This window comes from Drosophila miranda, chromosome 3 (genome assembly GCF_003369915.1).
Source record: "Drosophila miranda strain MSH22 chromosome 3, D.miranda_PacBio2.1, whole genome shotgun sequence".
In the NCBI taxonomy this organism is placed as follows: domain Eukaryota; kingdom Metazoa; phylum Arthropoda; class Insecta; order Diptera; family Drosophilidae; genus Drosophila; species Drosophila miranda.
Window position 1 is genome coordinate 16,439,431 of NC_046676.1, and position 15,728 is coordinate 16,455,158.

At 48.1% G+C, this 15,728-nt stretch overlaps 2 protein-coding genes across 6 annotated transcripts; one reads left to right on the forward strand and one right to left on the reverse strand.

Moving 5' to 3' along the window:
* Positions 1 to 17: 17 nt before the first annotated feature.
* Positions 18 to 3,475, forward strand: LOC108158405 (H(+)/Cl(-) exchange transporter 7). The gene is made up of 9 exons (XM_017290671.2): positions 18 to 342; positions 462 to 566; positions 637 to 838; positions 899 to 1,870; positions 1,929 to 2,098; positions 2,162 to 2,548; positions 2,609 to 2,767; positions 2,839 to 2,922; positions 2,997 to 3,475. The coding sequence occupies exons 1-9, from the start codon at positions 94 to 96 to the stop codon at positions 3,117 to 3,119; spliced, it is 2,451 nt and encodes an 816-aa protein (XP_017146160.1). The 5' UTR covers positions 18 to 93; the 3' UTR covers positions 3,120 to 3,475.
* LOC108158403 (paired amphipathic helix protein Sin3a) lies at positions 3,288 to 14,472 on the reverse strand. 5 transcript variants are annotated; one of them, XM_017290661.2, is made up of 11 exons: positions 13,940 to 14,472; positions 12,551 to 13,875; positions 10,831 to 12,482; positions 10,236 to 10,536; positions 9,791 to 10,166; positions 8,355 to 8,917; positions 7,958 to 8,287; positions 7,661 to 7,879; positions 7,374 to 7,592; positions 4,597 to 4,998; positions 3,288 to 4,524 (listed from the first exon to the last, which is right to left on the reverse strand). In XM_017290661.2, the coding sequence occupies exons 1-11, from the start codon at positions 14,451 to 14,453 to the stop codon at positions 3,994 to 3,996; spliced, it is 6,432 nt and encodes a 2,143-aa protein (XP_017146150.1). In that variant the 5' UTR covers positions 14,454 to 14,472; the 3' UTR covers positions 3,288 to 3,993. The 5 variants fall into 5 exon arrangements, with proteins under 5 accessions (XP_017146150.1, XP_017146151.1, XP_017146149.1 ...); XM_017290662.2 differs by having other exon boundaries at positions 8,355 to 8,899; positions 10,236 to 10,548; XM_017290660.2 differs by having other exon boundaries at positions 10,236 to 10,548.
* Between the last annotated feature and the right edge of the window lie 1,256 nt (positions 14,473 to 15,728).

The window sequence follows — 15,728 nt, forward strand, 5'->3', positions numbered from 1 at the left end:
ATTTGGTATTTCGTTAGCAACAACAGAGGGTCACACTTGAACTTTTTTTTTGTTTTTAGTTTTTTTCCTCATTTTGATGGAAAAATTGGAGTAATGGACGATATAAAGACTTTAATTAGTTTAGACGAAGAAACAACAGACGACGATGAACCAGTTGTGCCGAAAGTGGCTGTAAAAAGTTCGCCACCGCCAACAACTCTGGTAGACATCCTTAAAGACGATATTACAACAACGAGTACAGGTGTCGGCGTAGGTAACAATTCGGGGACTTTGATGCCAGGCAATAACGATAACGATGTACCCGCATTACTAGATCACACCCCTTCATATTCAGGCAATAGTGTAAGTTGCAAATAAAGGGAAAAGTCGGATGAATCATCCACTGTTTTTGTGAAAGTTAATTGTTTATCACTAAGTACGAGTATAAATGAAATTCTATATCCACTTTTAAATATTTACAGGCGCTCAATGGAAATTTGCCACCTAATGATCGGGATAACGCTGAGTCGGAACCTATTTTCCGTGTAAGATCCCGGACCGCAGCAGCATCTACTCCCAACTATGAGGTGGGTTTGTGTTTGACAGTGACAGTGGGCGTGTGCTATCGCAAATGCATAATCTAAATTGCATTTTCAGAGCTTAGACTATGAAGTTTGCGAAAATAAGCTTTTTCAAGACGAACAAAAAAAGAGGCTTACGGAGCGGTTCTCACTGCGGAAAGATATCATACGATGGATCATATTCATACAAATTGGCATCATCACAGCGCTTATTGCCTGCTCCATAGACATTATCATCGAAGAACTCTCCGAACTGAAGTACATGTTCCTCATGACCTGTACGTAACGATAGACTAGCTTAATTGGTTTGGTTATTTCACATGGTTTTATGTTTGCAGCTGTCGAGAAAAATGTTCCACAGACCGACTTTACGGGCGGCGATTTAGTTGTGCCTTTTCTCTACTGGATTCTCTTGAGCGTAGTGCCCGTGGCCTTTGGAGCTGCCATGGTTACCTACATCGAACCCATAACGGCGGGCAGTGGCATTCCGCAGGTGAAGAGCTACCTCAATGGCGTGAAAATACCACGCATTGTGCGCATCAAAACCCTGGCAGTTAAGGCTATTGGAGTGATCACCTCGGTGGTCGGCGGCTTAGCTGGCGGCAAGGAGGGGCCAATGATACACGCCGGCGCTGTTGTAGCCGCTGGCATATCGCAGGGAAAAAGCACCACTTTCGTGAAGGATTTCCGCGTCTTTAAGGCCTTCAGGGATGATCACGAGAAGCGGGACTTTGTCCTGGGAGGCGGTGCTGCTGGAGTTTCGGCCGCCTTTGGCGCCCCCATTGGCGGCATGTTGTTCTCGTTGGAAGAAGCAGCCAGCTTCTGGAACCAAAATCTCATCTGGCGCACTCTCGTCGCCTCAATCATTAGCGTCTTTACTCTGAACCTTGTTCTGTCCACATATCACGGTCTGAACGATTTCACCTTCACCGGCCTCTTCAATTTGGGAAAGTTCGATCAACCCCTGAAATTCGACTATTTTGAATTGCCGATCTTCATGCTGTTGGGCATAACCGGAGGCCTACTAGGGGCCGCCTGGAATTCGCTGAATACAAAAATCAATGGATTTAGGAAACGTTACATTCCCTGGAAGATTGGCAAGGTGTGCGAAGCCGTTGTGGTGGCTATGTTCGGCGTTACACTGGCATGCACGATGATTTACTTTATCAACGATTGTCGGCCGCTGGGCAACGATCCAACCATCCATCCTGTTCAGCTCTTTTGCGAGGACAATGAATACAATGCAGTGGCCGCACTCTGGTTTCAAACGCCCGAGGCCACAGTCCGATCTCTTTTCCATGATCCACCAGGTGGGCTAGTGCCTTTTTTCTTAGTGCCATATAAATATTAAATTTCTCTTGTTCTCAGGATCGCACAAAATACTCACCCTGACCATGTTCACGATTGTCTATTACGTGCTCTCGTGTGCCACCTTTGGCCTCAACGTCTCCCTGGGTGTCTTCATACCAACAGCTTTAGTAGGCGCTGCTTGGGGACGTCTCTTCGCCATGGTCACGTACTATTTATTTCCTGAAACTGTAAGTTCTCAGTCGCTCACGCTCCATCAGTCCAGTCAGTTAATCCTTTCCGTGTACAAACAGGAATTTTTGCATCCGGGAAAATATGCTTTGATCGGAGCTGCCGCCAATCTGGGTGGAGTTCTACGCATGACCATCAGCTTGTCGGTTATTCTAATGGAAACCACTGGCGTGGAGACATCGTTCTTTTTCCCTCTGATCATTGCACTCATCAGTGCCAAATGGGTGGGCGATTACTTCAACGAAGGCATCTACGACACCCAAATCGAGGTGAATCACGTGCCCATTCTGCCCTGGGAGCCGCTTCCACAATATAAAGGACTGACAGCCCGCGAAATATTGAGCAGCCCAGTGGTGTGCATCAAGCTGCGCGACAGCGCCCATTATATCTACAATGTGCTGAAGAAGTGCGATCACAATGGTTTTCCCGTTGTGGATGATGTCCAAGGCGTAAGATTATGAAAACATTTGCTTGTCCGTGAGTCTAATTTAATCCTGAATTGCCTGCAGGTTCATCGCTCTCAGGGTCGCGTCTGTGGCATTGTTTTGCGCTCGCAGCTAATTGTCATCCTTTTAAAGTCGTTGTATGTGGAGAACAGTCGTTTCTGGCTACCAGAAACTTCAATACAAACGTTTCGCGATGTCTATCCGCGGTATCCATCAATTGAGGTAAGGACTAATGACCTGCTAAAAAGAGTACCCGCCAGATTGGCATTGCAATGATTTCCTTGCGCTTCCAGAGCGTTCGAAAACTGGATGATAAAATTAACTACACAGTGGACCTGGCCATGTTCATGAATCCATCACCAGTGCGCGTCAATGCGGTGAGTCGGAATACTTTTCGCCATGTTACAGATACATTTTATTTCATTTTTTTCCTGCTGGTCTTGCCTTACAGCACGACTCGGTTCCCAGGATCTTTCAAGTCTTTCGGGCCTTGGGCCTGCGCCACATGCTGGTCATCAACAACGAGAATCGCATATCTGGCATCATAACGCGGCGGGACTTCATTTACAAGTGATGTATGGAGAAATGCATTTGTATTTAATACAATTTTTTTGTAATTGTGTGTCGAATACTACTGTGGTGTAGTGCACTGTACGCCGTTCATTTTAAGATATAACTATTTCAAATAAACATTTATATTTCTTTGTAATCGCTGGAATCCTCGTTTCAAATGCCATTTCACTTTTGATAAACTCTTTTAATCTGCTCATTACGTTTATACAACTTAGTTTTAGGGGGATCTTAAGCACGTAGATATCTATAATATAATAGTATTCACAAGGAATTGTACAAGGTTTAGTGTGTGGGCGACGCGATTGTTTTGTTGGGCTTTCTTTTGTATAAAAATACGTCACGTCACACATGTGTAGGTGTAGGAAAAAGTAAAAGATAAAATCTTAGCGCTAAACAGACGTGTTCTGAAATCTAATTACTAGCACAACTCGTTTCTCAATGGGTTTGCTGTGCCTTAGCTATATGTATATACTATATATATGGCTTATCAAGTTAGGTTGCGTTAGTCGGTAGAAAGGGGTTCTGACTTAATGCTAGCTCAATAAAAACAAGCGCCTCTATAAACAAAGCGCGCTGCCATAGGTGAACTCTAACGCTAAAAGTTATGCAAGCTATAAGCCTATCAAATTCTCGTTTTGGAGCAAAACGCCTATGATTAAATGACTTTTTGTACAATGTGAAAAGAGCTTTGTTTCGTTTCGATGAAATATATATCCAATATCCAAAGCCGCGCCGAACTGTGGCTGGTATCACATTTATAATTAAATTTTTTTATTGAATACAGACAAATCATCCATTGCATCTTTATATCGTCATATGCAGGCAGAATCTGACCATGCTCCTGCTCCTTTTGCTGCTCCTGCTGTCCGCTCCGGTTAGCTCTCCATCGGACGCACCTGCTGCAGGGCCTCGGCGGCATTCGTGGGTGCTGCCGCTGCTGCTGCCGCACTGTTGCAATGCTGCTGTGGGGTATTGGTGGTGTTGGTCGAGTCCCCTGACAAAATGCTGCTACTGCTGCTGCTATTGGTTATTGGGTGGTTGGAGGATACGGCGGCGGCCAACACAGTGGTTACCGTTGATGTTGTTGCCGCGTTTTCTGTGGTTGCTGATGGCGCCGTTCCGCCCATCAGACCACCAACTGAGCCGCCGCCCGTCGCACTGCCGCCAAGTTGAATGACCTTGTATCTCGTGTACACGCGGTACGGGGTCTTGGAGGTATCCTTCTGCTGCAGCGACTTGGTCTTACAGGTGGCACCCCAGCCACTGGCATTGATCTGATCCGCCGTCTTTCCCAGCAGCCAATCGCTGCAGTTCTGCTGCAGTTGCTCGCTGACGTGCTGCTGCAGCCAATTGTTGACGTAGGCCTGATACCGCACGTACTTCGCCTGAGTGACGCGGCAATGACTCTGTTGGGAACAAAGGGAAACGAGTTACACTTCTGCCTCTTCTGCTGCTATTCGTAGAGTTCGATGACTCACCTTCTTGGCACGACGCACTGCATCGTACTTGAGTAGCTTGAGATTCTTGCTGGTCACAAAGCATCGGCCGTTGCTGGAATTTGTGGTGATCTCATCGCGATCGTTGAAGGCGTACTGCTCGGCCAGGCCCACCTGTGGAGCTCCCAGTCTCTCCGGCAGACGCTTGCCCCAATTATTATTGTTGTTGTTGTTATTATTATTGGTGCTGCTGCCGGTTGAATTGGCTTCAGAGCCTGCCTCAGCAGCGTTAGTCGTGGAGGCTCCTGCGGCTGCCACATGCTCACTCCGGCTCCGCTTCTGATCAAACAACTGGCGCACTTGCTCCTCGTGTAGCTGCGACCTGCGCTTGTTGCGCTGCAGGAAACGTGCCTTGGGTGCTCCTCCTCCTCCTCCTCGCGAATGCTGCAATGAGAACGGGGACGGGGCAACGATTAGTTCTGATTGTCCATAATTATGGCAATTGCCGGCAGCAATTGAGGGGCAATGCAGCATGCTTCCACAGAGAGTTTTACGAATATTACTTAAAGCTGGGTATGCGTATGTTTGTGTTTGTTGTGAGTGTGTGTGTGTGTGGAGGTGTATGTGGAGGCGTGTGTGTGTGTGTGTAGCACTACTAACAATAAGCATTACATAAGAGATAGGAGGAATACATATGTACATAGGAGGAAAAAGAGGAGTTGGGTTGTAGGGAAAAACAAACACAAGTCAAACAACAGATGTAGTAGAGGTGGTACCAGGCCAGACAAGCCAAAGATCGACACGTACACATTTACGGAGCTACTGAATCACATTTACATAGTACACACATATACATAGTATAGTAATACCAACAAAACTCAACTCAACTCGAACGTAAACTTAATCTTTTACAGTATTTACGTCTACTCAATTGAGATGATGAGAAGTTCTACGATGCGACTACCACTTACCTTGCTTAAAACTTAAGTAAATTAAATTACTGAACTTGCTTTCTTTGAGCTGCACTAAACCCCACCACCGCCCCAGAGGCACCCTCTTGACCTTCAATAAGTGCAATTAATTAATTTAATTTAATAATAGGCTGCTGCTCCATATATATTTTCTCGATTTTTCACTCTCCGGTAATATCCACATTTGGTGATTGTATTCTGTATTATGTTTTGATTTCATTTACAATTATGGTGTTGGCATTTGTAATTTGTAGTCTCGTGTGTGTTTGTCTTAAATTCCTAGATATAAAAATTATTACCGAACTGCTGTTTAATTTAATTTAAAAAGACATTATTTGGCTTGTTATTCTTCCTTTACAAAATTAGCTACTAAACTTTTACACTTAATTACATATGTACGATGTACGTTGACGCCAAATGTTATATACAATAAAAACACGATAATAAATATTTACATATATGTATGTGTGGTGTCGCAAAGCCCAAAAATTGAGGGCTGCTCAACACTGGAACTGAACAACTTCACACCGCAATCTTGTATCTTTTTCTCACACCTCATCCTCTCTCATTCCCAACCAACACACACACACACACCGTCTTTCTTTTACCTTCCCGAGAAGAGTATCTTCGCGACGCGAGACTGACCTATTGACCTCCGAGATAGAGCACTAAGTAGACAAACTCAAGGCATAACAAAATCAGAAACAAATGCAAGCGCGTGCCTACGTTTATAATTATTGTTGTTGTTCTACTATTTTACATTAGGTATGTACAATATGTATGCTGGCAGGTGTCTATGTATATGCGTGAGTGGTGTGGTGTGGTATGGTATGGTGGGTGGGTGGTAAGTGCTACATTTATTTGGGTGACAATTCGGTTTCTCATCATTATTGTTGCTTGTTATTGCTTGGACGAACGGTTCTTGAATGTGGGTGTGGGTGTGGGCGTGGTAGTGGTAGTGATGGGTGAAAAGGTTGTTGGTGTTACGGTTGCTATTGCGATGTAAGTTTTAGTATTTTTGTTTTGTTCTGGTAATCAAAAAACAAATTCATTTATTACTATTTCATTTTGCAATATGACTTTTTCTTCTTCTTATTCAATGAAATTATCAAAACTATTTTGTTATTTCAAGCCTTGGAATTGACCTGGTACGAAAAAATAAATTGGAAAAAATGAGAGAAAAGAATGCAAAAAAGCATTAATTAGATTAGTGAATATTTTCTCGTTCTTCTTTTTAATTGCTTTTAATTTGTTTGTTTTGGTATTTTTCAATCGATTGTATTAATCGATATGTATGTGGTCGATTGGCAAAAGTTGGCAATTGGCATGTTGATAAACAATATCCAAACGGAATATACATAGTTGAAAAAAATATCGAAAAAAAGAGTATTAAAGTATTTAAACAAACAACAAAAAATGTGTGCACCCGAGCCTAGCAAAACGAGAAGAGAAAAAAACTTAAGCGTGTGCAACGGCAAAAGGCGACAGATAGATAGATATACAACAACAGATAACAGACTTTACCAAAACTAATATATACACAAGGTGGGTTGGTTGAGTTGGTGGTTCAGTAGTCGGTCCATTTTTTGTGGGTCTACGGTCTAAACTATACTTGTTCAATGTATGTTTTGTTATGTTATGTTATGGTATGGTGTAGTATGGTATGTACAGTGGAAAGTACTTAAATCACAACAGAGGAGGATACGAATCGGTAAATAAAATATAAATGAATAACAGAATACACAAACAACATGGTTAACCACTCTTCCAGCACACACGCAAAGCGGCTCTGGCTCTGGCTTTGGCTCAAATACTGCTGCTGCCCAGCTCCTCCTGCCCAACACTCACCTCGGCATTTTCATCCTCCTCCTCCGTCTTGATGTCGGACTCTTCCACAATGTTGTCGCTGCTCAGGGCTGCACTATTCCCACTGCCACTGCCGCCGAGACCTGGATTCGCTACTCTCTCGACGTATTTGCTGAACTTTTGGGCCTTCAGAGCCGGCTTGTCCGCCTCTTCGGGCTCCGAGTCGAGCAGTTCGATGGTAACGCGACAGTTAATTTTGTACTGCGAGATAGCACACACGATTCGTTATAGTATTATTTTTTGGCGTAAGGGTTTTCAGCACTACTTACTATGAACACCTTGAAGCAGTTCTCTTCGTTAAACATGCTCTCCGCCTTGCGCTGATACATCATCTCGCGGTCGAACGTTTTGTGGGCATCGCGGCAATAGCCGCCAGTGCTGCCGCCAGTGCTGCCGCGCCGCTGTTCGGTGGCATACAACTCCACGCAGTCCAAGGCGGCTCGCTCAGTGACGCAATACTGCAGCTGGCGAACGGCGTTCGAGACAACCTGGCAACACAGAGAGGAGAACAAATGATTAGCAATCGAGATAGTCCGATAATTACATATGTATATTCCACCACATACCTTGTCCAGCGTAAAGGATACGTAGGCGTAAATGCCGAACATTTCACGCATCGTGTCCTCGAACGTGTTCGAGTCCATGTTGCCGTCTAGGACATTCTTGAGCATATCCAGAAAGGTGGGATAGTAGTCCTCCACTTGAACCTCGGGCTTGGGCTTGAGCCGCAGCGCGGTGGCGGTGCTCTCTCGCCGATTCACCCGACAACGCTCCTCCTCGATGGCCAGTAGACGCGCCCGCTCGTACATATGATGAAGACGATCGCAGAGAATCGCGTGTAAGCGCAGGAACAGATACCAGTTGTTGGAGGCAAAGAAAAGCGAGTAGGATTCATCCTGGGAGGGGGAACGATATATACATTATGGATCAGCGAGTCCCCAGTCCGGTCTGGTTAAAACTCACCTCATGCTGGCCCTGTGCATGCTGTGGCAAAAGCTTGGGATGGACAAAGTCAGAGTGTGGCTGCTCTTCCTTGACTTCCACATCGCTGGGATTTACTGCTGCTGCTGCTGAATCTTGTCCTGGCCTGGGACTGGACACTACGCTGCCTGTGCTGGTGGTGGTACTGCTGCCTGCTGCCTCATCTCGGTTAGACACAGGCTCATCCTTTGTCTTGGCCTCTAATCCAGATGCAACTGCTGCTGCTGCTGCTGCTGTTACTGCCGCCGCTGAGGATGTTGATGGCGTTGCATCGTCTGTAGATGAGCTCGCGGACGTCGTCGTCGTCGTTGTTGTTGTCGTAGATGATGAAGATGCTGTCGTCGCTGTTGATCCCGTCGTTGTCCTGACCTCATCAGCTTCATTTTTAACCGCCGCCGCACTGCTGCTGGTGCTCGCCGTGCTGCATGCTGGGGATCCGCCCTCGCTGGGCGATCCCTTGGTATTTCGAGTCACCGAGTCGGCTCGACCCAGCGGCGACTGGTCTACGTCCATTTTGATATTGTCATCTGCCAAAAATGGAAAGGCTAATAGATATAGGGATACGGTATTCGATATTCGATGTGGTTCAGTAGTTCAGTGGGTGTGCATTCCATTTTTGTGGGGGTTAATCGGTTACAGATATCGTTATATGATGTTTCATTACGTTACAAGTGGTTGTGGGTTGCAGTGGTTTTTGTTGGTTTGTTTTTTAATATTAAATTACGTAATCAAAAAGAAAAAAGAAAACGAAAAAACATTCACTATATTAAAATACTATTCGACATAAATTAAATAAACAATAATCAATAAATCAAATGTGTTTGAAATTAATAGAAAACGGAGGTGAAACCATATAAATATGGGCATTTCCAGAATATCAAATTGATATCAAATATAATTTTTTTGAAGGTTTAAATTTGAAAGAATAAACCGATTTAAAGATATTTTTGAAATATTGAATGTTAATTTTCCAAATTATATTTTTTGTTATCAGCCGGAAGCCGAATCTAACTAGAGCTTAAACAATTTCTTTGTTATTTATTTTTTTAATTAGATAAATAATCGAAGTGTTAGAAAAACTTTATGGTAGAGCCTTTATAATTACGTATCTAAATAATTAAGGAAAAAATGGTATTAAATATACCAAAAGTTCTGAATAAATAGCAGCAAAAATTACTGAATAAATAAACAATTGCTAAATTTAATACGTTTAAAAGTGAAATTCCAAATTATACGTCAACTGATTAAATGACTTAAGTTTTAATTGACTTTTAAATGGTTGGGTCTCGTTGGACCTTTTCATGGAAATGCCCATATTTGCATGGACGGGGGGATGGGGGTTTGGGGTGTTAGAGGTTAATAGCTACTGGGGATACTTGGATAAAGGATACGAATAAGAGGGTGGAAGGGGGACTCACCGTCATCCCGCTCATCATCGCTGAGCGGCTGCCGCGGCGCAAAGAACAGGTCAGGCAAAAATTGTCGTATGATCTGCTTGATCTTCTGCTTCTCCTGCTTTTGTATACCCGTCTGCCGCTTGACATGATGGATCAACAGATTCGCGGCATCATCCAGTATGGTCTTGTCTTTGTAGGGCAGCACAAGATGGGGTCCAGCCTGCTCCATGGCATCATCCTCCTGATCGTGCCGCTCATCGTACAGCGTTTCGATCTCGTTGAACAGACTCTTGGAGCGCAGGGCCTTCATGTCGTTGGGCTTGAAGTTGATTGCCTGATGGTCCAGTGACTTGAGATAATACTTTTCGTTCTGCTCGCGCCACTGCTTGTTGAAGCCCTGCAAAAGCGGAGGTAACGAGCGGTTAAAGATTTATATTCGACCGCTGGACTACCTTTCGAGACATACCTTCTGTGCATCCCGCCATTCCTCCTCCTTGACTTTCAGCCGTTTCAGGATAATGGGCACGGCCACCGAGGGGTTCTTCTTCATGCCTTGGATTATCTCCCCCGACTTGTCGCCGTATATCCGATGGATGGCGCGCTGGTGTATCGTCTGCGATGTGCCGCCCAGAGTGTCATCCAAATGGAACTTGGCCAACTCCTCGCTGGACATGCGCGACATCTTCTTGTTGACACCCTCCAGCACCTGGATGGTGGCACTGTTCACCTCGATGACCAGATCTAGCTCGAATCGCTCGTCCTCCGTTCTGTGAATATTCCTTTTGTTTAGAAACACGTGCGCATTGGTTAATTCAAATAAACGAAAGCCAAAGAAACAGAAACAGAAACAAGAGAGGATCCAAGAAAAAACCAAAACAGAAGAGTCTCTCCGACACCACGAATTAGGTCCCAAAAAAGGACAGTTAAAGAAGGAAGGAAAGGAAAAACCAAAGCACCAAAGCCCCATAGCCCATAGCCCCACCAGTGAGGATTATTTTGGGACTTATTTTACAGTGTGGCAGGACTGAAGGGAGAAGAGGAGGAGGAGAGTCCTTTCTTACCTGTAAATTGTCTCTTCGAACTGCGTTTTGCGCGACGTGACAAATGTGGAATCCTCACTGGCCCACGTGGGAAAGGATACCCACTTGTCGTTGAGCACCTCACGACAAAGGGCCGTACGTCCGCTGCACTTTTTCGGCACCGACGACTGCGGCAGGGCACAGTAGGAGGCGCCCAGTCGCTTGCACGCCGACAGATCCACATCTTGAACATATTCGGCGGCAGTGGGATGATTGCCGCTCCGTTCGCGGTCCCGATCATGGGAGCTGCTGTTGCTGCTGCCGCCCTGTCGTTGTGTGGCCGCCAGGGGCATGCCATCGATAAGTCCTGCGCCTCCTGCTCCTCCCACCTGGCCCTGGCCCTGACCCTGACCCGAACCAATGGGCGGGCCCAGAAAGTCGGAGAACCAGCGTAGAAGATCGGGAAACTTCATCAGGAAGGGTGAGACGAGTCCCAGGAGTTCCGCTTTGGACACAATTTCCTGATTGAATAGCGTCAGACATCGCAGGAAATTGTCATACACCTCGGGACTGCGCAGTGCCTTGCGCACCTTATCGAAAAAGGCCGCATCCGAGATGGTGCACTTGCTGGATGCCTCCGAGAAGCTGACATCCCTGCAAAAGGTCTTGGATCGCTTGGCCGGCGGCGGTCCGCCTGCTCCGCCGCTCCCATACAGGCCACCGTCCTCGCCGCCCTGCCGTCTGGCGGCTGCTGCTGTTGCTGCAGAGTTATTCGGACCCGCATGGTGGATAGCGGTCAAGACAGCGGTCGCACCATAGTTGATTCCCGGCGAGCTGCGGTCTAGGGAATTGTCCGAAAGGTGCGGCAAGGATCCAATCACCGAGGAGAGGCCATAGCTGGGCGACTTCTTGGCATTGTGGCCATGCGACAAGTTCTGGTTCTGCGAGTGTCCTCCCACGAACTTCTGTACATGATGATTGTTGCGATGCTCCTTCTCAAAGGCCACCATGACGCTGCCGCCGGCTCCGACTCGTATATTGGGCGCTCCGGGAGTCCCCGCCAAATGATGATGGGGCACGCCGGCTCCCCGATGGTGCGACTGGTGCTGTTGCAGGCTGGCTGGGGACACACCATGATATTCCTTCTCAAAGAGGACGTCATTCCGTTGCGAAGCAATGACATGGTTCTGCTGCTGCTGCTGATTGTTGTTGTAAGTCTTGATGCTGACGCTAGTGTTAACCGCTGATAGATTGCCAATGGCCGCCGCATGGGCGCTACTGTCGAGCGTCTGCGGGAGCGTGCCCCCACCACTTAGATGGAGGGGTGAGCCAATGCTGTGAGCTGGCGAGGCACTCGACATGGTAATGTGCGCCCCGCCACTCAGGGTGGCCGTGGTACGCTGCTGTTGCTGCTGCTTGCTGTGATCATTGCAGTGCACCGACGAGGCCTTGGCCATGTACTGGCCCCCACCCGACGACTGATGATTGGTGGCATCGGGCAGGAATTGTCCAAATTCTCGCAACAGATCCTCATCCTGGCCAAAGAGCTTGGCCACCTGTGTGTAGACCTCCTGTTCGGTGAGCATTTTGCCCTGATTCAAGCTCCCCTCCTTCATGACCTTCTGCTCCTTCTGATACGCATGGAGAATCTCCAGGAATTTCTTGTACTTGGCCGGCTGGTTTTGGAAACGATTCTAAACGGGATGAAAATACACAGATTAGCAAACGATTTCGACTATTCTCATGGTCTGTTCTCTCTCACCTTTATCTTATTTACATAGGTTATGGCGTGATTGAACTCTACGGGCTGATTCTGCTGCCCGGTTTCGCCCAAGAGGATCGACTGATGCGCCTGCTGTATGTGATGCAGATTGTGCTGCTGGGCACCCGCTCCTCCACCAGCGCCTGCTCCTGCTCCTGCACCACCGTGGGGACTTAGTTCACTCAAGGAATTCGGAGTGGGCGGACCACCGCCCACAACAATACTGCTGGCTGCTGCAGGAGCCGCCGCACCCACCACCTGACCGGTTGGTGTGATTGTGGCCCGCTCTCGATCCCGCGAGTAATTCTGCGGCATGTTGTGCGCCGACACGGAGATACCCCCCGGCGGCTGACCTCCTCCAGGCACGGCCACAACGGCTGGCGCCGGCGAGCTGGTCACGCTCACATGGACATGCCCCGGGGACTGAGACTGCGGTGGCGTGGCCTGCTGCAGGGCATGAATCGTTGTCTGGGTGAGCGATGCACCGCCATGGGTCATCAGATTGACAGCGCCTGCCGATTGGATTTGTGCAACGGCTGCCGCAGCGGCAGCTCCACTTCCTCCTCCTACTCCGGCGGCAGTCAAGGTGGTCTTCAAGTTATGTCCGGCACTGACCAAGGGGCTGCCGGCTATCATATGCACAGTCCCAGTGCTGGTGGGTGCGCCGGGGGGCGAGGGCATTGATACCACCGGCACCGAGCAGCCGAGGGCGTCGGAATGGATCTCAATCTTGTAGCCAGGCGGCAGGAACATATTGAAGCCATAGATCAGCTCCGTGTGCCCCTTGAAGAGCGTCGAGACGCGCTCAATCACCCCCGGGGTGTCGATGCAGTGCGACTTGAACTCCTTCATGATGTCGAGGAAGTTGTTGTAAATCTGCGGCTGGTCCGCATACTGGTACTTCACCTGATCCAGATAGCTGAGGGCATCCTCCACCTTCAGTCGTGGCGTGGCATTTCCGCCACCAGACCCCTGTCCCTGCGGTGGGGTACTGCTTCCTCCCGCCGCCACAGCAGCAGCAGCAACAGCAGCAGCCGGTGGTGTCTGGGCCGTCTGGGGCAGACTGCCAGGCGTCTGTTGTTGCTGCGCCATCGATGTGAGATTGCTGACGGCACTGGCCGCGGTCTGTGTGCCGCTTATTGTACGCTGTCGTATGGTGCTGCTTGCCGTCTGCGAGCTGCTCGAGACTGTCTGGGCGATGGATGGGTTAGCGGATCCTCCTACCATTCCTCCTCCTGTCACATGAATCTGCACGGTATTGCCACCGTCCACCGTTGTGCTCCCCTTGAGAGTTCCTCCAGCCTGAATGGAGGCCACGCTGTAAGCTGCAAGGGAAAGGAATGATTTCAGTAATGTCTAGAAATGTACAAAAATCACAGAAATACTCACATGTGGTATACTGCAGTGTTTGTGTGCCCGCGCTGCCGGTGGATACAACCACTCCTCCTCCTGCAGCACCAGTTCCTCCAACTGTTCCCACTCCCACTCCTACAGTGGCCACCTGGGCTCCTGCTGCTCCTGTGCTCGTGCTGGTGCTGATGCTGCCGCTGGTGGTGCTGTCAACAATTGAGCTCGTTGTTTTCAGATTTGTTGCCGTCGGCGTGGTGGACGGCAGATAGGCTATGGTCTGGGCACCGCCATGCTGTGGGGTGAGGATGCGATGGTGTATGGAACTGATGCCGCTAATGGTGGCACTGTGCGCACTTGGTACCACAGTGCCGATTGTTACGCCTGTGTTTACGCCCACGGCGGCGGAGCCACCGCCGCTGACACTGACGCCGGAAGTGGGACCCACGCCAACGCCAACGCCAGTAACTCCAACTCCGACACCGACAACGCCCGGAGCTGGTGGGCCGGGACGTGTCCCGAACTGCACCTCGTCGACACGGGTGCGTTTCATCATCTTGTCGTTTCTTGTCTGTCTGTTTGCTTGTCCTTCTGGGCGGCTCTTCCCCTTTGACGCCGTTTTGGTGGTCCGGTCCGGTCCCTGGCTAAGCACAGGGATGCTGGATACTGCTGGGATATTGGGTGGTGTTCCCTCTCTCGCCCTCTCGCCGCTCTCTATGAGCGTATATAGTACGCAACAAACGGTCGTGGTCGCAACTGCTTTGACTGCGGCTCTTGATCTTGAACTGCTCGTAAGTGCAACATATGTTGTCTATGCATTTGGTCGCAAGCTAGCGGCAAATGCCCTGAGGTTCTGTAATCGAGAGATTGACAACGACGGCGACGGCAACGACGACGACGATGCTGATGCTGCGGCTGCTACTACTCCAGTGTTTCTCTTTGCTTTTGCCACGTCGTGCGTGGTCTCTCCAGCTCTGCTGCTATTTGTATCTTAAGGTACGCCAGCTGCAAGCAATACGAATGGAATCAATTGTTAAATTAATTTGTTAGCGGAAGAAATATGCCAATAAGAAATCCCCAATTTCACATTTTCCCATTTCAACGAAATATTTTCGAACAAACATTTTTTAGTTTGCGAACAGCACGAAATTCTTTTGCCATATCGCAAAAAAACCACACTTTACTCGTAGAACATTTGTTCCTTTGTATTGGGTTCCGTGTTTGATAGAGAGAGCTCACCGCTGCCGCCCCGAGAGGGAGGGGGCAATAACAATACGAGTATATAGAAGGAGAGTTGCCAACGCTCTCTTCTTGGGCATATATGTACATGTACACACACAAGCATATACTATACATACGTGCAACCGGAATTGGGCGCGCGCTTTGTTATTGGTAATAGCGGGTACAGTAAAGACTTCCTAAGCAAGCTTTTCATTTCATACACATTTTGAAGTGCTTGTGTTGGCGCATGGAAGGTGCCAAATGTCCCATGCACGACCTCAGCTTGCATAGAATCCACTAGGGAAAAACACACACACTCTCTCAGACAGAGCATATCTATATATGTATATGTACATTCCATGGGGGAGGGGAGGGAGCGGGGCTTGCTGGTATACATTCTGTATCTACTACAGCTTACAAGAGCCAGGCAAAGGCAAAGGCTGCAGCAATCCTCAAATGCAAAGGTGGTGGCGGCGGAGCTCGCTGCAGCCATATTAGCGTGTGAGAGAGAGAGGGAGAGAGGTAAAGAGAGCGACCGTCAGCAGGAGAGAGGAGAGCGCAAATTTGTTGTTGAGGCGCAGTAGATGGCAGATTTTTTCAAAAGGTATTT